The sequence below is a fragment of the Carcharodon carcharias genome, chromosome 10 (assembly GCF_017639515.1).
Source record: "Carcharodon carcharias isolate sCarCar2 chromosome 10, sCarCar2.pri, whole genome shotgun sequence".
In the NCBI taxonomy this organism is placed as follows: Eukaryota; Metazoa; Chordata; class Chondrichthyes; order Lamniformes; family Lamnidae; genus Carcharodon; species Carcharodon carcharias.
In genome coordinates, this window is record NC_054476.1 from 152280213 (window position 1) to 152298413 (window position 18201).

The 18201-nt window shown below is 46.0% G+C and overlaps 1 protein-coding gene across 14 annotated transcripts in view; it reads right to left on the bottom strand.

The window, feature by feature from the left end:
- Positions 1-18201, bottom strand: part of msi2b (musashi RNA-binding protein 2b) — a 522720-nt gene that overhangs the window by 248615 nt on the left and 255904 nt on the right. For all 14 annotated transcript variants that reach the window (XM_041197726.1, XM_041197725.1, XM_041197718.1 and 11 more), the window contains exon 7: positions 17319-17367. In XM_041197726.1, the coding sequence (XP_041053660.1) occupies positions 17319-17367 (49 nt within the window). The remainder of the gene's footprint in view (positions 1-17318; positions 17368-18201) is intronic.

The window sequence follows — 18201 nt, forward strand, 5'->3', positions numbered from 1 at the left end:
GTGCCCAGTTCACTGGTACAAAATTCCACATCTGACCCTCTGCAAAGCTGGTTGATCTCAGCTGCTACATGGACCATAACGCCCACTGGACTAGGAAGGATGCAAGCCTGCCTGACAGCTGTTCAGTGACAAACTGCCCCGCCCCACATCACACCCCCCCACAAACCCCCCCCCCCCCCCCCCACTGCCTTTCCCCCCCCGCCCTTCCAACCCATGCTCTATCCTCCACCTGTTGTTGGGTAGTCCACGAGCTGAAATATTGGTTTGAGGACAGGATTGGAAGTCGACTGTGATGCCTCCCACAGTCCAATAACACACAGTGGTGGCTCATTCAGAAAAATAGGCCACCGGGGCAAGATTCTCAGCGTCTCAGCAACAGTCAGCAGACCCCTCAGGGAGAAACGAGAAACCAGCCATTTTGTTTTTAAAAAGGTAGATTCCGATTAGTGAAGGGAAGGTCAGCGCAGGTCTCGCTCAACTCGCCTGAGAACCACGGGAACTACGAGCTTCGGGAAGTCTCCAAGCGGAATGAGCCAAGGGTGAGGGACTTCAGTTACATGGAGAAACTGGAGAAGCTGGGATTGCTCTCCCTCGAGCAGGGATGGTTAGGGGTCTTGATGGAGTAAATAAACAGAAACTGCTTCAGCGGAGGAGGGTTGGTATCCGGAGGACATAGGTTCAAGGCAGTTTGCAAAAGAACCAGGGGCAAAATGAGGAAGTGTATTTTTATTCTGCAGTGAGTTCAAACTGGAATGTGCTGCTTGGAAGGGTGGTGGAAGCAGATTTAATAGTAACTTTCAAAAGGGAGTTGGATAAATAAGTTGTCTTCTTGAGTCTCTGCTCAAAGGCAGGTCTGACCTACAGTGCCGTGAGTCCACCACGAGGAGGGCAAGGAGACAGGCCCTGAATCTGCTCCAGCCGGGGCAGGGATCGGTTCGATCAGCCCCTGTCCCAACATGCTGTTGGCACCAATCCGATCCACACCGGCCGTCCAGCCAATGGAGCCATTCAGCCCCGAGGGGCCTGAATTGCTGTGGCAACATACACTTTCACATGCACATTGGCCCGGAGCTATGAATAGTGATGGTGGAGGCTCTGGGGAGTGAGATTAATTGGCCAACTCTTTCAAAGAGTTGGCACAGCCACGATGGGCCAAACAGCCTTCTCTGTGCTGTATCATTCTATGAGTTTTATTGCTCCAAAAACCTAGGCCTTTAAATCAACAGTTCAGTCCCGTAGAGTGCATGGTCACTGATGACATCACAACATTTGTGTCACGGAGTCGTTACAGCACAGGAGGAGGCCATTCAGCCCATCGAGTATGTGCTGGGTCTCTACGAGGCATCCTAGTCAGTTCCACTCCCTCACTCTATCCCCACAGTCCTGCATGTTTATTTCCCTCAAGTGCCCATCCAATTGCTTTTGAAATCATTCATCGTCTCCCCTTCCACCACCCTCGTAGGCAGCCAGTTCCAATCCACTACCACTTGCGGCATAAAAATGTTCATCCTCACATTCCTTGCATCCACACCCAGCATCTCTTGCCAAAGCCTTAAATCAATGCCCCCCTATTGTAAAATTACTAATCATGAGGGGCATGGCAACATTCGAGTGGGGTTGAACAAACAGCAAGGTGATACATCATGGCCAGACAGCCAGTGAATGGGAACCATTGTGAGAGAGACAAACTGAAGCAATTTTAATGCAAGTTTTAATCAGCTACTCGAAGCAGCGAGGTTCTGAGCTGGGTTGTTTGCAGCACTAATGGGAGACTTGAGACTTGACATCAGATATTCGTGAGAAACACTTCTGCACATAACTGGTGGCAGAAGTTTGGAACTCTCTTCTACAAACAGGAGTTGATGCTGGATCAATTGTTAAAATTTAAATCTGAAATTGTTTTTGAGGTTTCTGTTAACCTAAGATATTAAGAGATGTGGAGTTAAAATGGAGTTAGGTCACAGATCGGCCATGATCTCATGGAATGGTGAAACAGGCTCGAAGGGCTAAAGGGTCTCCCCCTGTTCCTACTGGCCTCTTACTTATGAATACTTGTGTCCGATTAAATGGCCAGGTCACCCTCAAGAAAACATTCACAAGCTCCATATACAGACAGCAATGAGACAATGGGGACGGAGACTGTCAGGGAAGGTCAAGGATCCCTGTGAGGTCATAAAGTCTAAAACTAAAGGCAGCTGAGACAGTGGTAGCACAACTCTCATGCCTAGGCTACTGATATTCCAGCTCATGGTGTTCCATGTCTCAGTTCAGTTCCAGCTCAGAGTCCAAGTACAGCTCCAGTTGAGGGTGTTCAGTGTCCCAGTACAGCTCCAGTTCAGCACCCAATGTCCCAGGGCAGCTCCAGTTCAGTGTCCAGTGCCCCATTATAGCTCCAGTTCAGTGCCCAGTGCCCCAGTATAGCTCCAGTTCAGTGTCCAGTGCCCCATTACAGCTCCAGTTCAGTGTCCAGTGCCCCATTACAGCTCCAGTTCAGGTTGTCCAGTGCCCCAATATAGATCCAGTTCAGTGCCTCAGTACTGCTCCAGGGCCATGTCCAGAGTCCCAGTACAGCTCCAGTTCAGGGTACTGCAGGTCAGGCCTTTACAATTAAACCCATTCCAAGTTCCTAATTGCAACTACTTAGCTGAGAGGGGCAGCAACAGAAGGATGAGTCTGTTGCCAATTCATGTCTCTCTCATTCTCTCTCAAACAGCTGGATTATGGGATCAGACAGACAAAACTACAGAGGTACAAAATAGAGACAAACAGATGCAGAATTAAGGTGTTGGGTGGGGCTAAAGTGCTACAGTAATGATCATATCAGGCTTCAGACAAAGTTATGTTGAAGGCTGAGTCTTATTAGTACATTATTCCCAATCTTAGGAAAGTACAAGTCCAGAGGAGATCATTGTGATTCATCCAATCAGTCCCAAAGCCTGAAAGTTCCCATTCACTACTCTCCTGTCCCATGTTCCTCAAAAGCATTTCTCTGTCCAAGGTCAGTCTAGTCCTTCTCCAACTTGCTCGCAGTGTCTACCTTTGCTGCTTTCCTGGGTAGTCTGCTCCACATGGTAAGAGGCACTGGCAAGGCCCAATACACTGCTCGTTCTTCCTTACCAATAGTCTCATAAGCCGACAGCTCGATGGCCCCTTCACAAGTCTCCCACACAATGTAGGGACTGGAATCACATGTGTTTGCCAGACCGGGACATCAGATCACAAGAAACAGTAGCAGGAGTAGGCCAATCAGCCCATTGAGCCTGCTCTGCCATTCAATAAAATCACGGCTGCTCCGATTGTGGCCTCAACTCCACTTTCTTGCCTCCCATAACCCTCGACTCCTCTGTCAATCAAAAATCTGTCTAACTCATCCTTCAATACATTCAATGGCCCAGTCTTCACTACCCGCTGGGGAAGAGAATTCCAAAGGTTAATGACTCTCAGAGAAGAAATTCATCCTCCATGGAACCATAGAAAAGTTACAGCACAGAAGGAGGTCATTCGGCCCATCTTGTCCATGCCAGCCCGAGGACACCCAGGTGCCCACCTTCCTGCACCCGGCCCATAGCCCTGCAGCTTACAACACTTAAGGTGCAGATCCAGGTACTTTTTAAAAGAGTTTAGAGTTTCTTAAAAGAGTTGAGAGATTCAATCCTCATCTACATCTTAAATGGAAAACCAATTATTTGAAAGTGCGCCCCCTAGTCCTAGATTCCTCCATGAGGGGAAACATCCTCTCAGTACCCACCCTGTCAAGCCCCCTCAGAATCTTATATGTTTCAATAAGATCACCTCTCATTCTTCTAAACTCCAATGGGTATAAGGCCCAGCCTACACAACCTTACCTCAGAAGACAACCACCATCCCAGGAATCAGCTGTGTGAAGCTTCTCTGAACTGCTTCCAAAACAAGTACATCCTTCCTTAGGTAAGGAGACCAAAGCTGTACACAGTGCTCCGAGTGATGACAAGCTCCCTTCCTTTTAGGACATTGCTAATAAAAATCCAATTGGTTGACCAACCTGACCAGCTTTCATTGTTTTTTATATTAATTTTGGACTGAGCAACAAAATCATCCGATTTATTGACTTCACGTTTGCAACCTCCTGTAGTGAGATTCAAACTCAGGACCTCTGGGCTACTCGTCCAGTTCCAAAACCACTATACACCACAGCCAAGCGCTCAGCTCCCCTCTTAGGAGCTGGATTGCATACCCTCATGTTGTAGAGTTTCTCTTGGGCTGTTGGTTATATTTTAGTGCTGACGTAGCAAAGGATCGATTGATGATGGTAGAACAATTGAGCTCAGTCAGTTGTGTGCCCTCCAGCTCAATATGCAAGACTGCTGAAAAAAACCCATTCTGAGATTGCCCGGCCAACTGCGAAGGAAATATTTCCACTGACGTTAACTTGAAATCCTCAAAGCACAGACCCTGTGTCTAACGCAAGTGTCATCCCTCGAAAGTGGCGAGGCATCAGAGTTGAACAAAAGAGATCCACAATTCCTGAAGGTGCAGTGCTCCCTTATAAGCTTAGAGTATCTAACAGCTCCTGTACATTATCTTTAATAGGACTGACAGGCCAAAAACTGGATTTCCCACTGCTGCATAAACAGGGCTTTTGGCCGCTTGGGAAGGTCGGAGGAATAATTCCCTTCTTTCGTCAATGGAGTTTTGTTTTCCTTTGTTTTAGACTAGCTCTGGGATTCTGCGGTGACCCAGAGCAGTGACGTTTTGGGAAGTGCATTGCCTGATTCCACAAGTCACATCTTGCAAGAGGTAACAGGCTTAGGATTAGGGTTATAGTGCATGCTTATGGAGAGTTGGTTGTTTTTCAGATTGGAGGAAGGTTTGTAGTGGAGTTGTCCAGGGGTCAGTGTTGGGGCTCTTGTTCTTCCTGATATATATTAATGACCTAGACTGTGGCGTGCACGGCACAATTTCAAAATTTGCAGATAATTCAAAGATTGGAAATGTTGTCAACTGCAGTGAGGATAGCCTTGAACTTCAAAAGGACATAGCTGTATTGGTGGATTGGGCAGACAAGTGACAGATAAAGTTCAACGTAGAGTAGTGTGAAGTGATTCATTTTGGCAGGAAGAATATGGTGAGACAGTATAAAATAAAGGAAGAAACTCTAAAGGAGGTACAGGAACAGAGGGACCTCACTGTATACGTACATAGGTCATTGAAGATGGCGGGGCATGTTGAGGTAGAACTTAATAAAGCAGAAAGTATCTTGGGCTTTATTAATAACAGCACTGAGTACAAGAGTAAGGAGGTGATGTAGAAATTGTATAAGACACTAGTTAGGCCTCATCTGGAGTACTGCATCCAGTTCTGGGCACCATACTTGAGGAAGAATGTGAAGGCACTGGAGAAAGTACAAAGGAGATTCACAAGAATGATTCCCAGGATGAAGAGCTGTAGCTCTGAGGATAGATTGGAGAGAATGGGACTGTTTTCCTTGGAGAAAAGAAGGCTGAAGAGGGACTTGATAGAGGTATTGAAGATCCTGAGGGGTATGGACAGGCTAAATAGTGAGAAACTGTTCCCACTCAAGAAAACATCAAGAACTAGAGGGCACAGATTCTAAATAATTGGCAAAAGGAGTAAATGTGATGAGGAAAAAAAATTTGGAGGGTATTTGGAGTCTGGAACAAATTTCCTGAAAGGGTGGTGGAGGCAGGTTCGATCGAGGTATTCAAAAGGAAATTGGATTGCTACCTGAAAAGAATGAATGTGCAGGGTTATGGGGATAAGGCAGGGGAGTAGGACTAGGTAGAATGCTTTCTCAGAGAGCCAGTGCAGACTCAATGGGCCGAATGTGGCCTCCTTCTGGACTGTAAAGATACTGTGATCAATTCTGCGATTATAGGGATCAAATATATTGCACATTTTTGCTAACTTTGCAGTGTGTCTCCTCATGGGTAAATTCAGCTTCTTACTTTAAGACTTTTTAATAACAAAATGGTGGAATTATCTCCTGCACAAGCCATGTTCCCTTGTGTCTCTTGACTTTTGATTTCCGAGTCATTAAATATTGTAGCGGTCCACAGTGTGCTGTGTCCACTGCCTCTACTGTGACTAGTATCGGGTGTGCCTCAGTGGTCAATGGCACTCTCTTGTCTCAGAGTCAGAAGGTTGGAACTCCAGTCATGCTTCATAGACTGGAATACATCATCGAGGTAGACACTCCAGTGCAGTACTGAGGAAGTGCTGCACTGTCGGAGGTGCCGTCTTTCAGATGAGATGTTCTGTCGAAGGGTCATGAGGACTCGAAACGTCAACTCTTTTCTTCTCCGCCGATGCTGCCAGACCTGCTGAGTTTTTCCTGTTAAACCGAGGCACTGACTGGCATCTTACGTGGATATAAAGGATCCCTAGGCACTATTCGAAGAAGAACAGGTGGGTTCTTCCTCGAGACTTGGCCAATACTTATCCCTTAGTCAACATCACTAAAGAAAAAGCAAGATTTCCTGGACATTGTCACGTTGCTATTGATGCAAATTGGCAGCTAGGTTTCCCCACATCACGACAGTGACATAAGAACATAAGAATTAGGAGCAGGACTAGGCCATTCAGCCCCTCGAGCCTGTTCCACATTCAGTAAGATCGTGGCTGATCTGACTCTGGCCTTAACTCCACTTTCCTACCTGCCCGCCATAACCCTTCACTCTCTTGCCGCTAAGAACAGAAGAAGTTACATTTCAAAGAGTACCCCAGTGGATTGACAGTGCCCTGGGACCTCCCGGAGGTTGTGAAAGCAGCTAAATAAACGCAAGCTTTTTACTTTTATCCGCCTGGTGTCAGACCCTGCTTACCCACACAGCGCCACAAATAGAAGCAGCCCCTGACCCAGCTGCTGAGGAAAGCATTCTGCCATTTTACACTCAAAAATAGAGGCTGTTCATTTTGCTGTGCGGGCCATTTTGGTGTAGAGACAGGGAACGTAGAAGAGGCAGCGGGCGAGCTGAGTTTGGTCAGATAGGTAAGACATCAAAGAGCTACTGTTGCCCGAGACATAGGACCCCCCCCCCACCCCAAGAAAGATCGGACACCTTTCAGGAGGTAGAAAAGGTGATTTTTTTTTTATTTAAAAAAAAAAGGAAACTTGTCACATGAGTTTAAAAATTCCTCACATCTTGGAAATATACAGTTCTATTTGGAGGGCTCACCTACGCTGCAAATAACAGACTTCTTTAAACTGACAAAGAGGGAGCAGTTCTATATTTAGCACCAAGGAATATGTTCTGAAGCTGTGAATAATAGCAGATGAACATTTCAGCAAACACATAATTTGACAGGGACAGCTTTTGGGTCTTCAGGGTCCAGTATTCTATTTAATTTGTAACTTTATATTCAATAGCAATAAAGTACATTTTCATTTCAAAAAAAGCCACGATTATAATCTTGCCAGCGTGTTGAAAGCGAGTGTTTTTGCCAGATATATTAAAGTGATTTCTGCCAATTCTTTTCTCCCGAGCTGCTGGCCTGCCTAAAAATAAACTTTTATTATTTAAATGCAAAACGATTGCTCATCTACATTTAGATCATCTGTAGTGTCAGTCCTGGTTTGTAAATGTCCTGTTTTCTGTCACTGGCTTCACTCGGATCAATCTATTGCCACATGTTCAGCATTAGAGCCAACTGCAAACACAAAGAATTACACAGAATGTACAGCACAGGAGCAGGCCATTTGGCACTACTAGTCCGTCCTGGAGTTTATGCTCCAACCCCCCACTCTACTTTCTATTCATTTCTCCCTTATGCGTTTATCCAATTTCCCCTTAAATGCATCTGAGAGATTCATCTCAACTACTCCCTGTGGCAGGTAACAAGTACCCACTCTTTTGAAGTTTCTCCTGAAATACCAACCAGATTCATTACGTTTATAGCCCCTGGTTTGGACTCCCTCACAAACATAGGAGTTAGGAGCAGGAGTAGGCCACTTGGCCCCTCAAGCCTTGCCCCGCCATTCAATATGATCATGGCTGATCCAATTGTAACCTCAACCCCACATTCCCACCTACCCACAATAACCTTTCACCCCCAAGTGAAGCAATTTAGCGAAGTAGACAGTTTACAATCCTACAACGCCACCATTTTCTGATTTTTTGAGCATTAGGAATATGGGGCGGAAATATACGGCCCCTCCCGCTGGTTGGATTTTCCAGCCCTGCCGCTCGCTGCATGTCCGGCCCAGCCCAGCCCCGTCAGGACTGTAAAATTCCGCCCATGCGCTCTGACATTTTTTTAAACCAGGGCAATAGTTTATTCCGTCTTAACCTAACTGATGTAGATTTAAGGGAAATGTATCATGCAGTGCCCACATAAACCTCCACCTGGCACCATTACCAAGCTTTGCAGGTATTTTTAAGTGCCCAGACCAGCCCATGTTATTCCTAGTTGCACCACTTCAGTTAGCTCCTCTGACTAAACACGTATTAACACCAAATTACTGCCACTTGACACCTACGTTTTAAGTAGATCGTCCCCTGTGAGGATGAAACAATGATTTTGTTTTATCAAACAACAATCAAAAATAAAAAGGTAGAATATATTCCAAACTCTACTTGCAAAGTATGAATGGCCTTGAATCCTGGTGTCAATGTGAAGCACCAGCCTATGGGTCTACCCAATCAAACCCCCTTCGTAGTCTTAAACACCTCTATCCACCTTCAGTCTTCTCTTGTTTAGAGAAAGAGTGTCCCAGCCTGTTCAGCCCCCACCTTGATATTTATAAATTCTCCCTCATTATGGTATCGCCCTTATAAAGCACTTTTTGCATCATCTCCCATGCCTCTATATCCTTTTTGTAATATGGAGCCCACAGAACTGTTCACAATGCTCCAAGTGTCGTTTAACTAAGAGTCAGACTATCCATCTTCCTAAACTCCACAGCACTATAAGAAACAGCAACACCAGAGAGAGGAACCTTTGTAACACAGCACGAGGTTGTGAAGGTGATGTGGGAGTGTGCGAAGCAAGGTGCATTGAACTTACATGCCTGATTCATCAACACAAAGCACAGTGGATCCCATCAATGGCCAGCCCAACTGGCCTTCACTTACCTAGTCCCTAAGCCTCTCCCAACTACCTCCTTTAAAATGCTCCTTAAAATCAGTTGGCCCTTATTGGATACATTGTGGTGTTGGAAATCTTTGTGGGAATGAGAATTGGTCATTGTTTCAAAACCCACTCCCGTTCACACCTTGTTAGTCTCCCGACACTGGGAGCTCTAGGTGGTGGGCTAACTCCAATTCTAGGTTTGGTCCTGTATTGTAGACATAAATTCATACTGGATGCACTAATTTCCATGTCATCCTGCCAATACGTGCTCCCAAATGCACAAAGCTTTTGCACTGGGAACGCAAACTTGCAAGATGACTATATTTAATAACATAGCATGCTGATTATAGCTTGCTCCTCCTGTGCTTAAAGTGAGGTTTCCCTTTGTAAAACGGATGGCAAAATTACTTCAGCCTGTTCCACTTCTGCGCGATCAAACATATTCTAAAAATAAATGATATTGTTTAAATGCAAAACAATCTCTAATCTGCATTTCAATCATCTGAAATGTCAGCAATGGTTTGGAACATGCTGTTTCTGTTAGTGGCTGTATGGACATTCATTTTAGAAGCAAATGCAGCCAATTAATTTTTTTTTTAAATCTGGCACATAATGTCACACTTACCTCCTGTCACAATTTAGATGTCACATTTTAGTTCGCATATACCTAGGCTCATGACAAGCAATGGCACTGGAGATCTGGAAACGGAGTTGTTGACCGGCCTGAGGTATTAACTCTCGTTTCTCTCTCTGCAGATGCCGCCTGACCTGCTGAGTATTTCTAACATTTTCTACTCTTAATCTCTGTCAACTGTTGGGTTTTGGAGGGGGGGGGGGTGGTTGGGGGTTCGGGGTCTGACAAAGGTGTCCCTGTGTATTAAAGCACGCCCCCCCATAAGAAGCTAATAGCACGTGTGCAGGAGCTAAACTTGGCAATGCAATTTCCTTTTAAAAGCGTCAGCCTTCTTGACCCAGCAGTTGCACTCTCACCTGTCAAGAAAGTCATGAGCCCCACTAAGTCACCCCTTGGCTTCAACTGCAGTAAAAACTCACTGGTTAAACCTGTTATTAATCTGAGCTGAAAATCCGGAGTAGGCAAATATGCCGATGATCAACCTGCATTAACGCTTAAAATCTTCCCCATCTTTTGAGCTGTCTTCCTGATGAGATACTACATCTGTCTGTCCTCCCAGCTAGACATAAAAGAAAGGCTGAGGTGGGGGTGGGAGTGTGGGGGGGGTGGAGAGAGGGGGTGTGTGTGTGTGTGTGTGTGTGTGTGTGTGTGTGTGTGTGTGTGTGTGTGTGTGTGTGTGTGTGTGTGTGTGTGTGTGTGTGTGGAGAGTGGGGGCACTCCCTGCTACCCTGGCCAATATTTATCTCTCAAATCAACATCACTAAAAACAGATTTTCTGGTCATCATCACGTTGTGTGGGAGCTTGCTGTGTGCAAATTGGCTGCAGCATTTTCTACATTACAACAGTGACTCAGCTTTTTAAAAATAAGTACTTCTCTGGCTCCAAAGCACTTGGATCTATCCTGAGGTTGTGAAAGGCGTGATATAAATGCCAGACTTTCTCCATTATTCCAGGACTGATTTTTAACTCATGTCATTTTGTCTCCTCCGATTACCAGGCTATTTGTATTTGAAGCAACTTAGCAAAGTAAGCAACCTACAGTCCTACAATGCAACCTCTGTTTCTGATTTTTCAGCATTAGGAATATGGGCTCTGACATTTTTTTTAAACCAGGGCAATAGTTTATTCTGTTTTAACCTAACTGATGTAGACTTAAGAGAAATGTATCATGCAGTGCCCACATAAACCTCCGCCTGGCACCATTACCAAGCTTTGCAGGTATTTTTAAGTGCCCAGACCAGCCCATGTTATTCCCAGTTGCACCACTTCAGTTAGCTCTTCTGACTAAACATGTATTAACACCAAATTACTGCCACTTGAATCCTACATTTTAAGTAGCTCATCCCCTGTGAGGATGAAATGATGATTTTGTTTCATTAAACAGCAACCAAAAATAAAAAGGCAGAGTGTATTCCAAACTCTACTCACAAAGTATGAATGGCATTGAATCCTGGTGTCAATATGAAGCATTGGCCTTTAAGCATGAAATAAAAACAGAAAATGTTGGATAAGCTCAGCAGGTCTGGCAGTATCTGTGGAGAGAGACAGGAGAGTGAATGTTTCGAGTCCGTATGACTCTTCTTCAGAGCCATCAGAGCTTCTTCAGAGCTCTGAAGAAGAGTCATACAGACTCGAAACGTTAACTCTCTTTCTCTCTCCACAGATGCTGCCAGACCTGCTGAGCTTTTCCAGAATTTTCTGTTTTTATTTCAGATTTCCAGCACCCGCGGTATCTTGCTTATATCTCGGCCTTTAAGCATGGTTTTCTGCACTGAGAGCTCGTGTGAGAGACTTCTTACTGTCCTCTGACTGTAAGAAGGAGCGGCTGACTCTAGTCAAGCCATTTGAGGGTGTGGTGGAGAATTGGGGGAGGTTTCAGTACTGCCACTATTGTCATCTGACAAAGTTGTAACTGGGATTATTCAGTCTGTTGGGACTAACATCTACCAGGGAGGAAAAATATCCACTCAATGTTCTGCTAATATAGGTCTTGTGTGAAACTTTTAATACCTCGATTTGTTCCCACAGTCAATAACAGGCCTGCCACCATGGGCATTTTACCCTGGGGATTATACACAGTCCAGCCACAGCTCATAGTGCGCTCACACAGTGAAGAGTTTAGCTCCCAGCTGGGGTGTCAGATGGTCACAGATTTTTGAATTGTTACCAAGAGTTATAGGTCACGAGTCAGGAGGTCATGAGTTACGGGCAAGGTGTTCAAGGGTTTCGCCTCACTCCGTCTGCCCACGACTCAAACAGGCTGGGTGAAATTTTAAAAACAAAAAAACTGCGGATGCTGGAAATCCAAAACAAAAACAGAATTACCTGGAAAAACTCAGCAGGTCTGGCAGCATCGGCGGAGAAGAAAAGAGTTGACGTTTCGAGTCCTCATGACCCTTCTGTCAGAAGGGTCATGAGGACTCGAAACGTCAACTCTTTTCTTCTCCGCCGATGCTGCCAGACCTGCTGAGTTTTTCCAGGTAATTCTGTTTTTGTTTTGGGTGAAATTTTTTCTGTCCTTGGGTAAACCAACTGAAGAAGCAACTCCAGGGAGAGAATTTTTAGCTCATCGGGCGAGTGGGTGCCCAACCCAGCCAAGCATGGGTCAGGCGAGTGTCCTGACATCATCGCGCACTCGGGAGGTATTTCGGTCAGCAGGCAGGCGCCAGGGTTGGCAGTGCATCCGCCGACAATTAAAAGGCCTATTAAGGCCACTAAAAAGGTAATTTAAATAAATTTTACACTGCCTGTCCAACCTTACGGTCGGCGGGCAGGCGAAAAGGTCAAGCAGCCTTTACATTTTTAGGAAACCTCATCCACGGGCGGGATGAGGCTTCCAACAGCAAATAAAAATAAAATTTAAATTTAATTAATAACATGTCCCTGCTTGTGTGACAGAGTCACATGAGGGGACACAATTTATAACATTTTTCAAACTTTATTTTCCATTTTGAAAGCTGTTCATCTCCCTGGGGCAGCACTGCCCCACACGACTCAAGCTGGGCAGGCCTCAAGTGGCCTGTCAGCGTGAAATTGCGGTCCGGCCCCCGATCGCACTCGGCAGTCAGCTTCCCAACCGCTCCCGCCACCCACTAACCCCGCCCACCCCCCACCGCCCCCCCCCCCCCCCCCCGAGCCCGCCCGACAAGGGAACAATCCTCCCCCAGAGAGCCAAGCAGACTATATGCATTTGGGACGTTGAAGGGGTGCAGCAAGGGGGGAATGGGGCCTGTCAGTGCTCCGTGGACATAGTTCCACGGTGCCCCTTCACCCGCATTGGCCGTGGCAAAGGCAGAGATACGGAACCACAGGTTTCCAGGGGGATGGTTGGCTGGTTGCGCCGACTGCTTGCAAACTGGAACCTACCCTCGAGGCCTGAGTGAGGCTGAGTGTTAAATGGCTTCCAAGTTCCTTGGCCTTTTTTTTTTGAAAGCATGGGTTAAGTGAGGTAAAGCCCTCTGAGGAATTCGGCCTTTCTCGCCTTCCTCTCTCGTCCCAGGTCTCGATGCCTCAAACTGTTTTTTATTTTTATTTTGATTCCCAGATTTCACCCAAGTTGCTGCAGAGAGACTGTGAAGGAGGGGGGGGGTGGCGGAGAACACATGTTGGAAGTGGGGAGAAAGAAGAGGGTCCATCCCTAGGACACTATCCTTTTAGTAGTTTTGGCAAGTGCCAGCAAATTGGGACGGGAGAGGAAAACACCTTCAAAAGGGAAAAATCTTATCCTCAAAATGGGAATTCTGCACCCAAAATCTTTAACTACAATCCAAGCAATGCAGGGAGTACTCATTAGTCCTTGTGGAGGCCCCTAGGGTCTCCAGGAATGGGATTGAGGGGGTAGGGGGGGGGGAGCACTCATGCCTCACAGGTTCAGGTGAGCTCGGCCTAGCCAGTGATCCTGAGTGCTAAATCACTGACCCACCATTAGAGAGGCCACCAAAACTCTAGTGTGGAGGACCTAATCACCATCAGAACAACAAGGCAGCAGTAACAGGAGCGGCTTCCATCACTGCCAAAGTGGTCTACTGAAAGTCTTCTCATTATCAACCACTTGGCCCCACATCATGAATCCAAACTATCACCGCCTAAGTAGTAACATTAGGAAGAGGAAGATGCTACTTGATCCCTCAGGCCTGTTCTGCCATTCAATTTGACCGTGGCTGAGCTCCACCTCAACTCTATTTTCCCTCCTTCGCTCCCATATCCATTCATACCCCTCACTCAACTATGACATGATATGTGACAGTCTTCTACAGTCTCAAGACCTTGCCCTAAATAAATGAGATTTCCTGACCTCACCAAAGGGTCTCAAAGAGTCAAGCTCTTGGGCCAGTCATATCCTGACCCGGCCCACCCACACTTCTGACTGCTAAAGGCACCATCCAGGGGAACAACTGCTCTGCTTGAAAGACTTAAACTCACTTCAATTCTAGTTCAAAGCTAAACCTTACACAAGCAAACAGGAGCAAGGACCCATTCATCACAGCCATCCATTTCTGAATGTGCCTACTCACCATATCCTCCAATCCATTCTATCCTCACAGAGGCGTCGAATTGTATTCTGAGCTCATGGTCACTGTACAGTGCAGCTTGGCTGCCTCATCCGAGCATGTGCGGTATGCCTACACTGCCTGCAGATCAATGCTCTGTCACAAGCTTGACCAGTTATATTATCGAATGATGCAACACAGCAGTGGTTCTCAAGGTGTGGTCTGCCGACCACTGGTGGTCTGTGGGGGTCCTCCAGGAGGTCCACAGGCTGCTCCAAAATAAAGTCACAGGTGCGCAAAAGGCATGGTTAAGTCCATACTGGAGAACAGGCCAAAATCCTCACCTCTGCCACTCACATGGCATCACACAACTAGACAGGCTCCTGTACGAGTTACGCAAGGCATCGTAAACATGAGCAGAAACAATATTGTTTTATAAGCAAGGTTTATGTTACTGTCAATGTGGTCTGATTAGCATAGATGTGAGTTAAGAATTAGCCACTCAGAAGAGGATTATCGTGATTAGTTTATAAAACATCGATCATCGATTGTCGTAAAAACCCATCTGGTTCACGAACGTCCTTTCAGGAAGAAAATCAGCTGCCCTTGCCTGGTCTGGCCTACATGTGACTCCAGACCCACAGCGATGTGGTTCACTCTTAACTGCCCTCTGAAATGGCCTAGCAAGCCACTCAGTTCAAGGGCAACTAAGGATAGGTAACAAATGCTGACCTTGCCAGTGACGCCCACATCACATGAAAGAATAAATTTAAAAAAAAACACACTGCAATGCATCACACGAACATACAAATGGGAGGAGTAGGCCATTCGGCCCCTCGAGCCTGCTATGCAATTCAGCAAGACCATGGCTGATCTGACTGTAACCTCCCACCTGCACCCGATACACTTTCATCCCCTTGTTTATCTAGATTCGATGTACCTCTACCCTAAAAATATTCAAAGACCCTGTTTCCACTGCCTTTTGAGGGAGAGTTTCAGATCAACATGTTCTCTTGTACTATCTATGTTAATAGTATGAAAATGTTTAGACTTTTGTTTCTGGCATAAATCAATAACGTATTTGATAAAAAAAAATTAAAGCATGTAAATTTATTACACTCAGCTGCAAAAAAGCAGCAAAATATTTATCGGTTTTTAGCGGTGGCAAGTGAAGGTGGGTAGGGTAAGGCCGGTTGGTGGTCCATGGGGTCTTTTGCTCTTCCTAAGTAGCTCTCAGACGAGTGGTTTGAGAGTCACAGCCACACCAGAACAGGTCTCTCAGCACATCAGTTCCATGCAGATGTTTATGCTCCACACAAGCCTCTTCTCGCCCTTCCTCACCTGATCATCAGCATGTCCTTCTACTCCTTTCTCCCTCAACTGCTTACCTACTTCCCCTTAAATGCATCTGGGTTTTTCAATGATTGAGCATCCACAGCCCTTTGGGATAGAGAATTCCAAAGATTCACCACCCTCTGAGTGAAGAAATTCTTCCTCATTTCAGTCTTAAATTAACTAACCCCTCATCCTGAGACTATGTCCCCTGATTTTTTTTTGGAGTGGGGCCTTCTGACTCGAGAGACAACAGTGCTACCAAGATGGGTACACTAGTGGTGGGAGCTGAAAATTGCACATGCATGAAACTTAAGGACAATTAAAGGGAAGTGTCAGAATAGTGAGACAAAAATCCTCACTACTCAAGGAAAAGTTTGGATACTTTTGGAAAGGCAGAGAGAGGGCAATGGTGCAGACACGAGTTGGCAAGGAGGTAATGGAGCTGCCCATTCCTGATGCCCTCTAATGGTCACTGAAGTGGAAGTGGTGCTGCATGTGGTGGTTGTGGGCACATGGTCATGCCCTGTACCACTGGTCAGTCTGCCTGTAGGGAGGTGCAGCCAAACGCCAGGCCACAATCTCACCGGTAGGGTCACTAGATGTGCCGGCCCTGTGCTGCATGGTAGCCGCAGTGGACGACATAGTTCTACATCTGGCCAACTGCTAACCCAGGCCCCCTCCATCAAGACAGTTTTCCCCCAGGTCCGCTGCCAGCCAGCTGTGCCATGGATGTGGCACCTTGGCAGATGTGGCATGTCAGGATGTCTTGGCCATTGATCATCTTGCCACACCCTCAGGCACACAATGCCAATGGAAGCAGGACAGCCAACAATGGTGCCCTTCCTCCGAAGCATCCCCATTACTTTTAGTCAGTATTCACAAATCAGAGTGGTGGAACTAGCTTTGAGAATAGAAAGCTCCTCTTCCAAAAAGATAGGTACAATCACATCTGTCTACAGATGTACAGGTGCCAGCTCGTGGGCACCTCCTGTGCAGCCAGACCCATATGTTATTCCTCTATTGGACTTCAGGTAGGTGGATTCCCATTGGAAGACCCATTGCTACAATAAACATCGCTGGGATGGAGTGGGAGGGCAGGCATAAAAATAAATACCAAAATCTCAACCCAACAATCCCAATGGTGTGTACTATACAGAGCTCTCCAAGCATGGTATATATAATTAAATAAGACAGCACAACCAAAATCCTTAGTCAACAAGTCCCTGGATGATGCACAATGCAGACACCTGAGGTTAGTGCAGCAGATCCTGGGCCCAGAGACAGGGATCAGCTTCAAAAACGCAAAGTTCTTCAGTAGTCTGAAAACAAACCGTGCCATTCTTATAGGAACAGAGGAACTTACAATGGTTTTAATGTGTCAGAATATTTTGAATGATATTTTCCACCAACGTCAGGTTTAATTTTCACTCAGCAGTCCACAAGGTGAACCCTGGATTTGACCTTGCTTCATTCTGCAACTACCTGGTTGGGAACCAATCGACTGAAGCTAACTCAAGACGCGGCTGCCCACCCACCTCTCTAGCCCTGTTGACCTATCCATCCAAATGCCCTAAAACCTCTACAGCCCAAGTTTGTGCCATGTATTGAGTTTCAGGCCTAGAGTGTGTGTGGAATGCAGATGTCAAGCAAAGGGGACCACAATGCCCATGATCCTCAACATTAAACATTCAAACCGAGTACGACTGGAGTATATAGTCCACTGACCCTTTTATAATGCAAGGGTGGCTCTGAGATCAGATTAAGTTTTGTGCTGGAAACTCTCACTTACCTCTATGCCTGTTAGTTGTCTTATCAAACATTAGCATGGCATCTTCTACCTGCAAGACAAAAAAACAGTTCAGGTTAGATACACAGACATTAACATTCAATAATCAGAGAGCCCAGTGGCACAGCACTCAAAGCAATAAAGTGTCCAGCTCATGGGCAGCCATGTAAACCGGTTTGAATCATAAAATCATGCAACCATCTTGTATTTATGGCTCCAGAATTGTCTGCTGTTTCTCACCCATTCTGTTTCATGAACTGCCAAAGAATGGAATGAACCTTCCATATCCCACAGCACCAATGGCATCCAGCCCACTCAGCAACAAAAAAAAGTTTTTCTTAGTGTTCTCAAATTTGGTAGCCAAACGAGTTGCACAACCCTCAGCGATGGACTTTTGACAAGGACATTGACATTGGAGATCCTAAATAAGAGGATGGGATTGAGCACTGCTCTCACAGGGCACCCTCTGCTTGGCATCTCTATTATGATTATCTTTCTTACCCATACATCTCCAGCTGCCAGATGGCCAACTTCATGCCAAGAGGTAGGTAGGTTTTACCAATGCCTCTCAGTGAGTGAAACAGTTGTGCAAATCGCTCAATGTGTTGTAAAACAATGAAGTTCTCCCTTAGACGTATGGGTAAGTTATACTTCCACTAGCTCCTGCTTGTCCTGTAATGTCAGTGGGTGTAACTCAATGCCATTAAAAGTGGTTTGATACATGTACAATGCTCTCTGCTACTCTTAATCAGCCAGGGGTACAGCTATTTCCTGAGCGACTAGAGAATGCTCATCTGTCTGTGTTATGCATAGCTCCAGCCTTCTTTTCTAACTTGCACAGACCAGCCAAACAATGCCACTGGCAAAACACTGGATAGAAAATCAA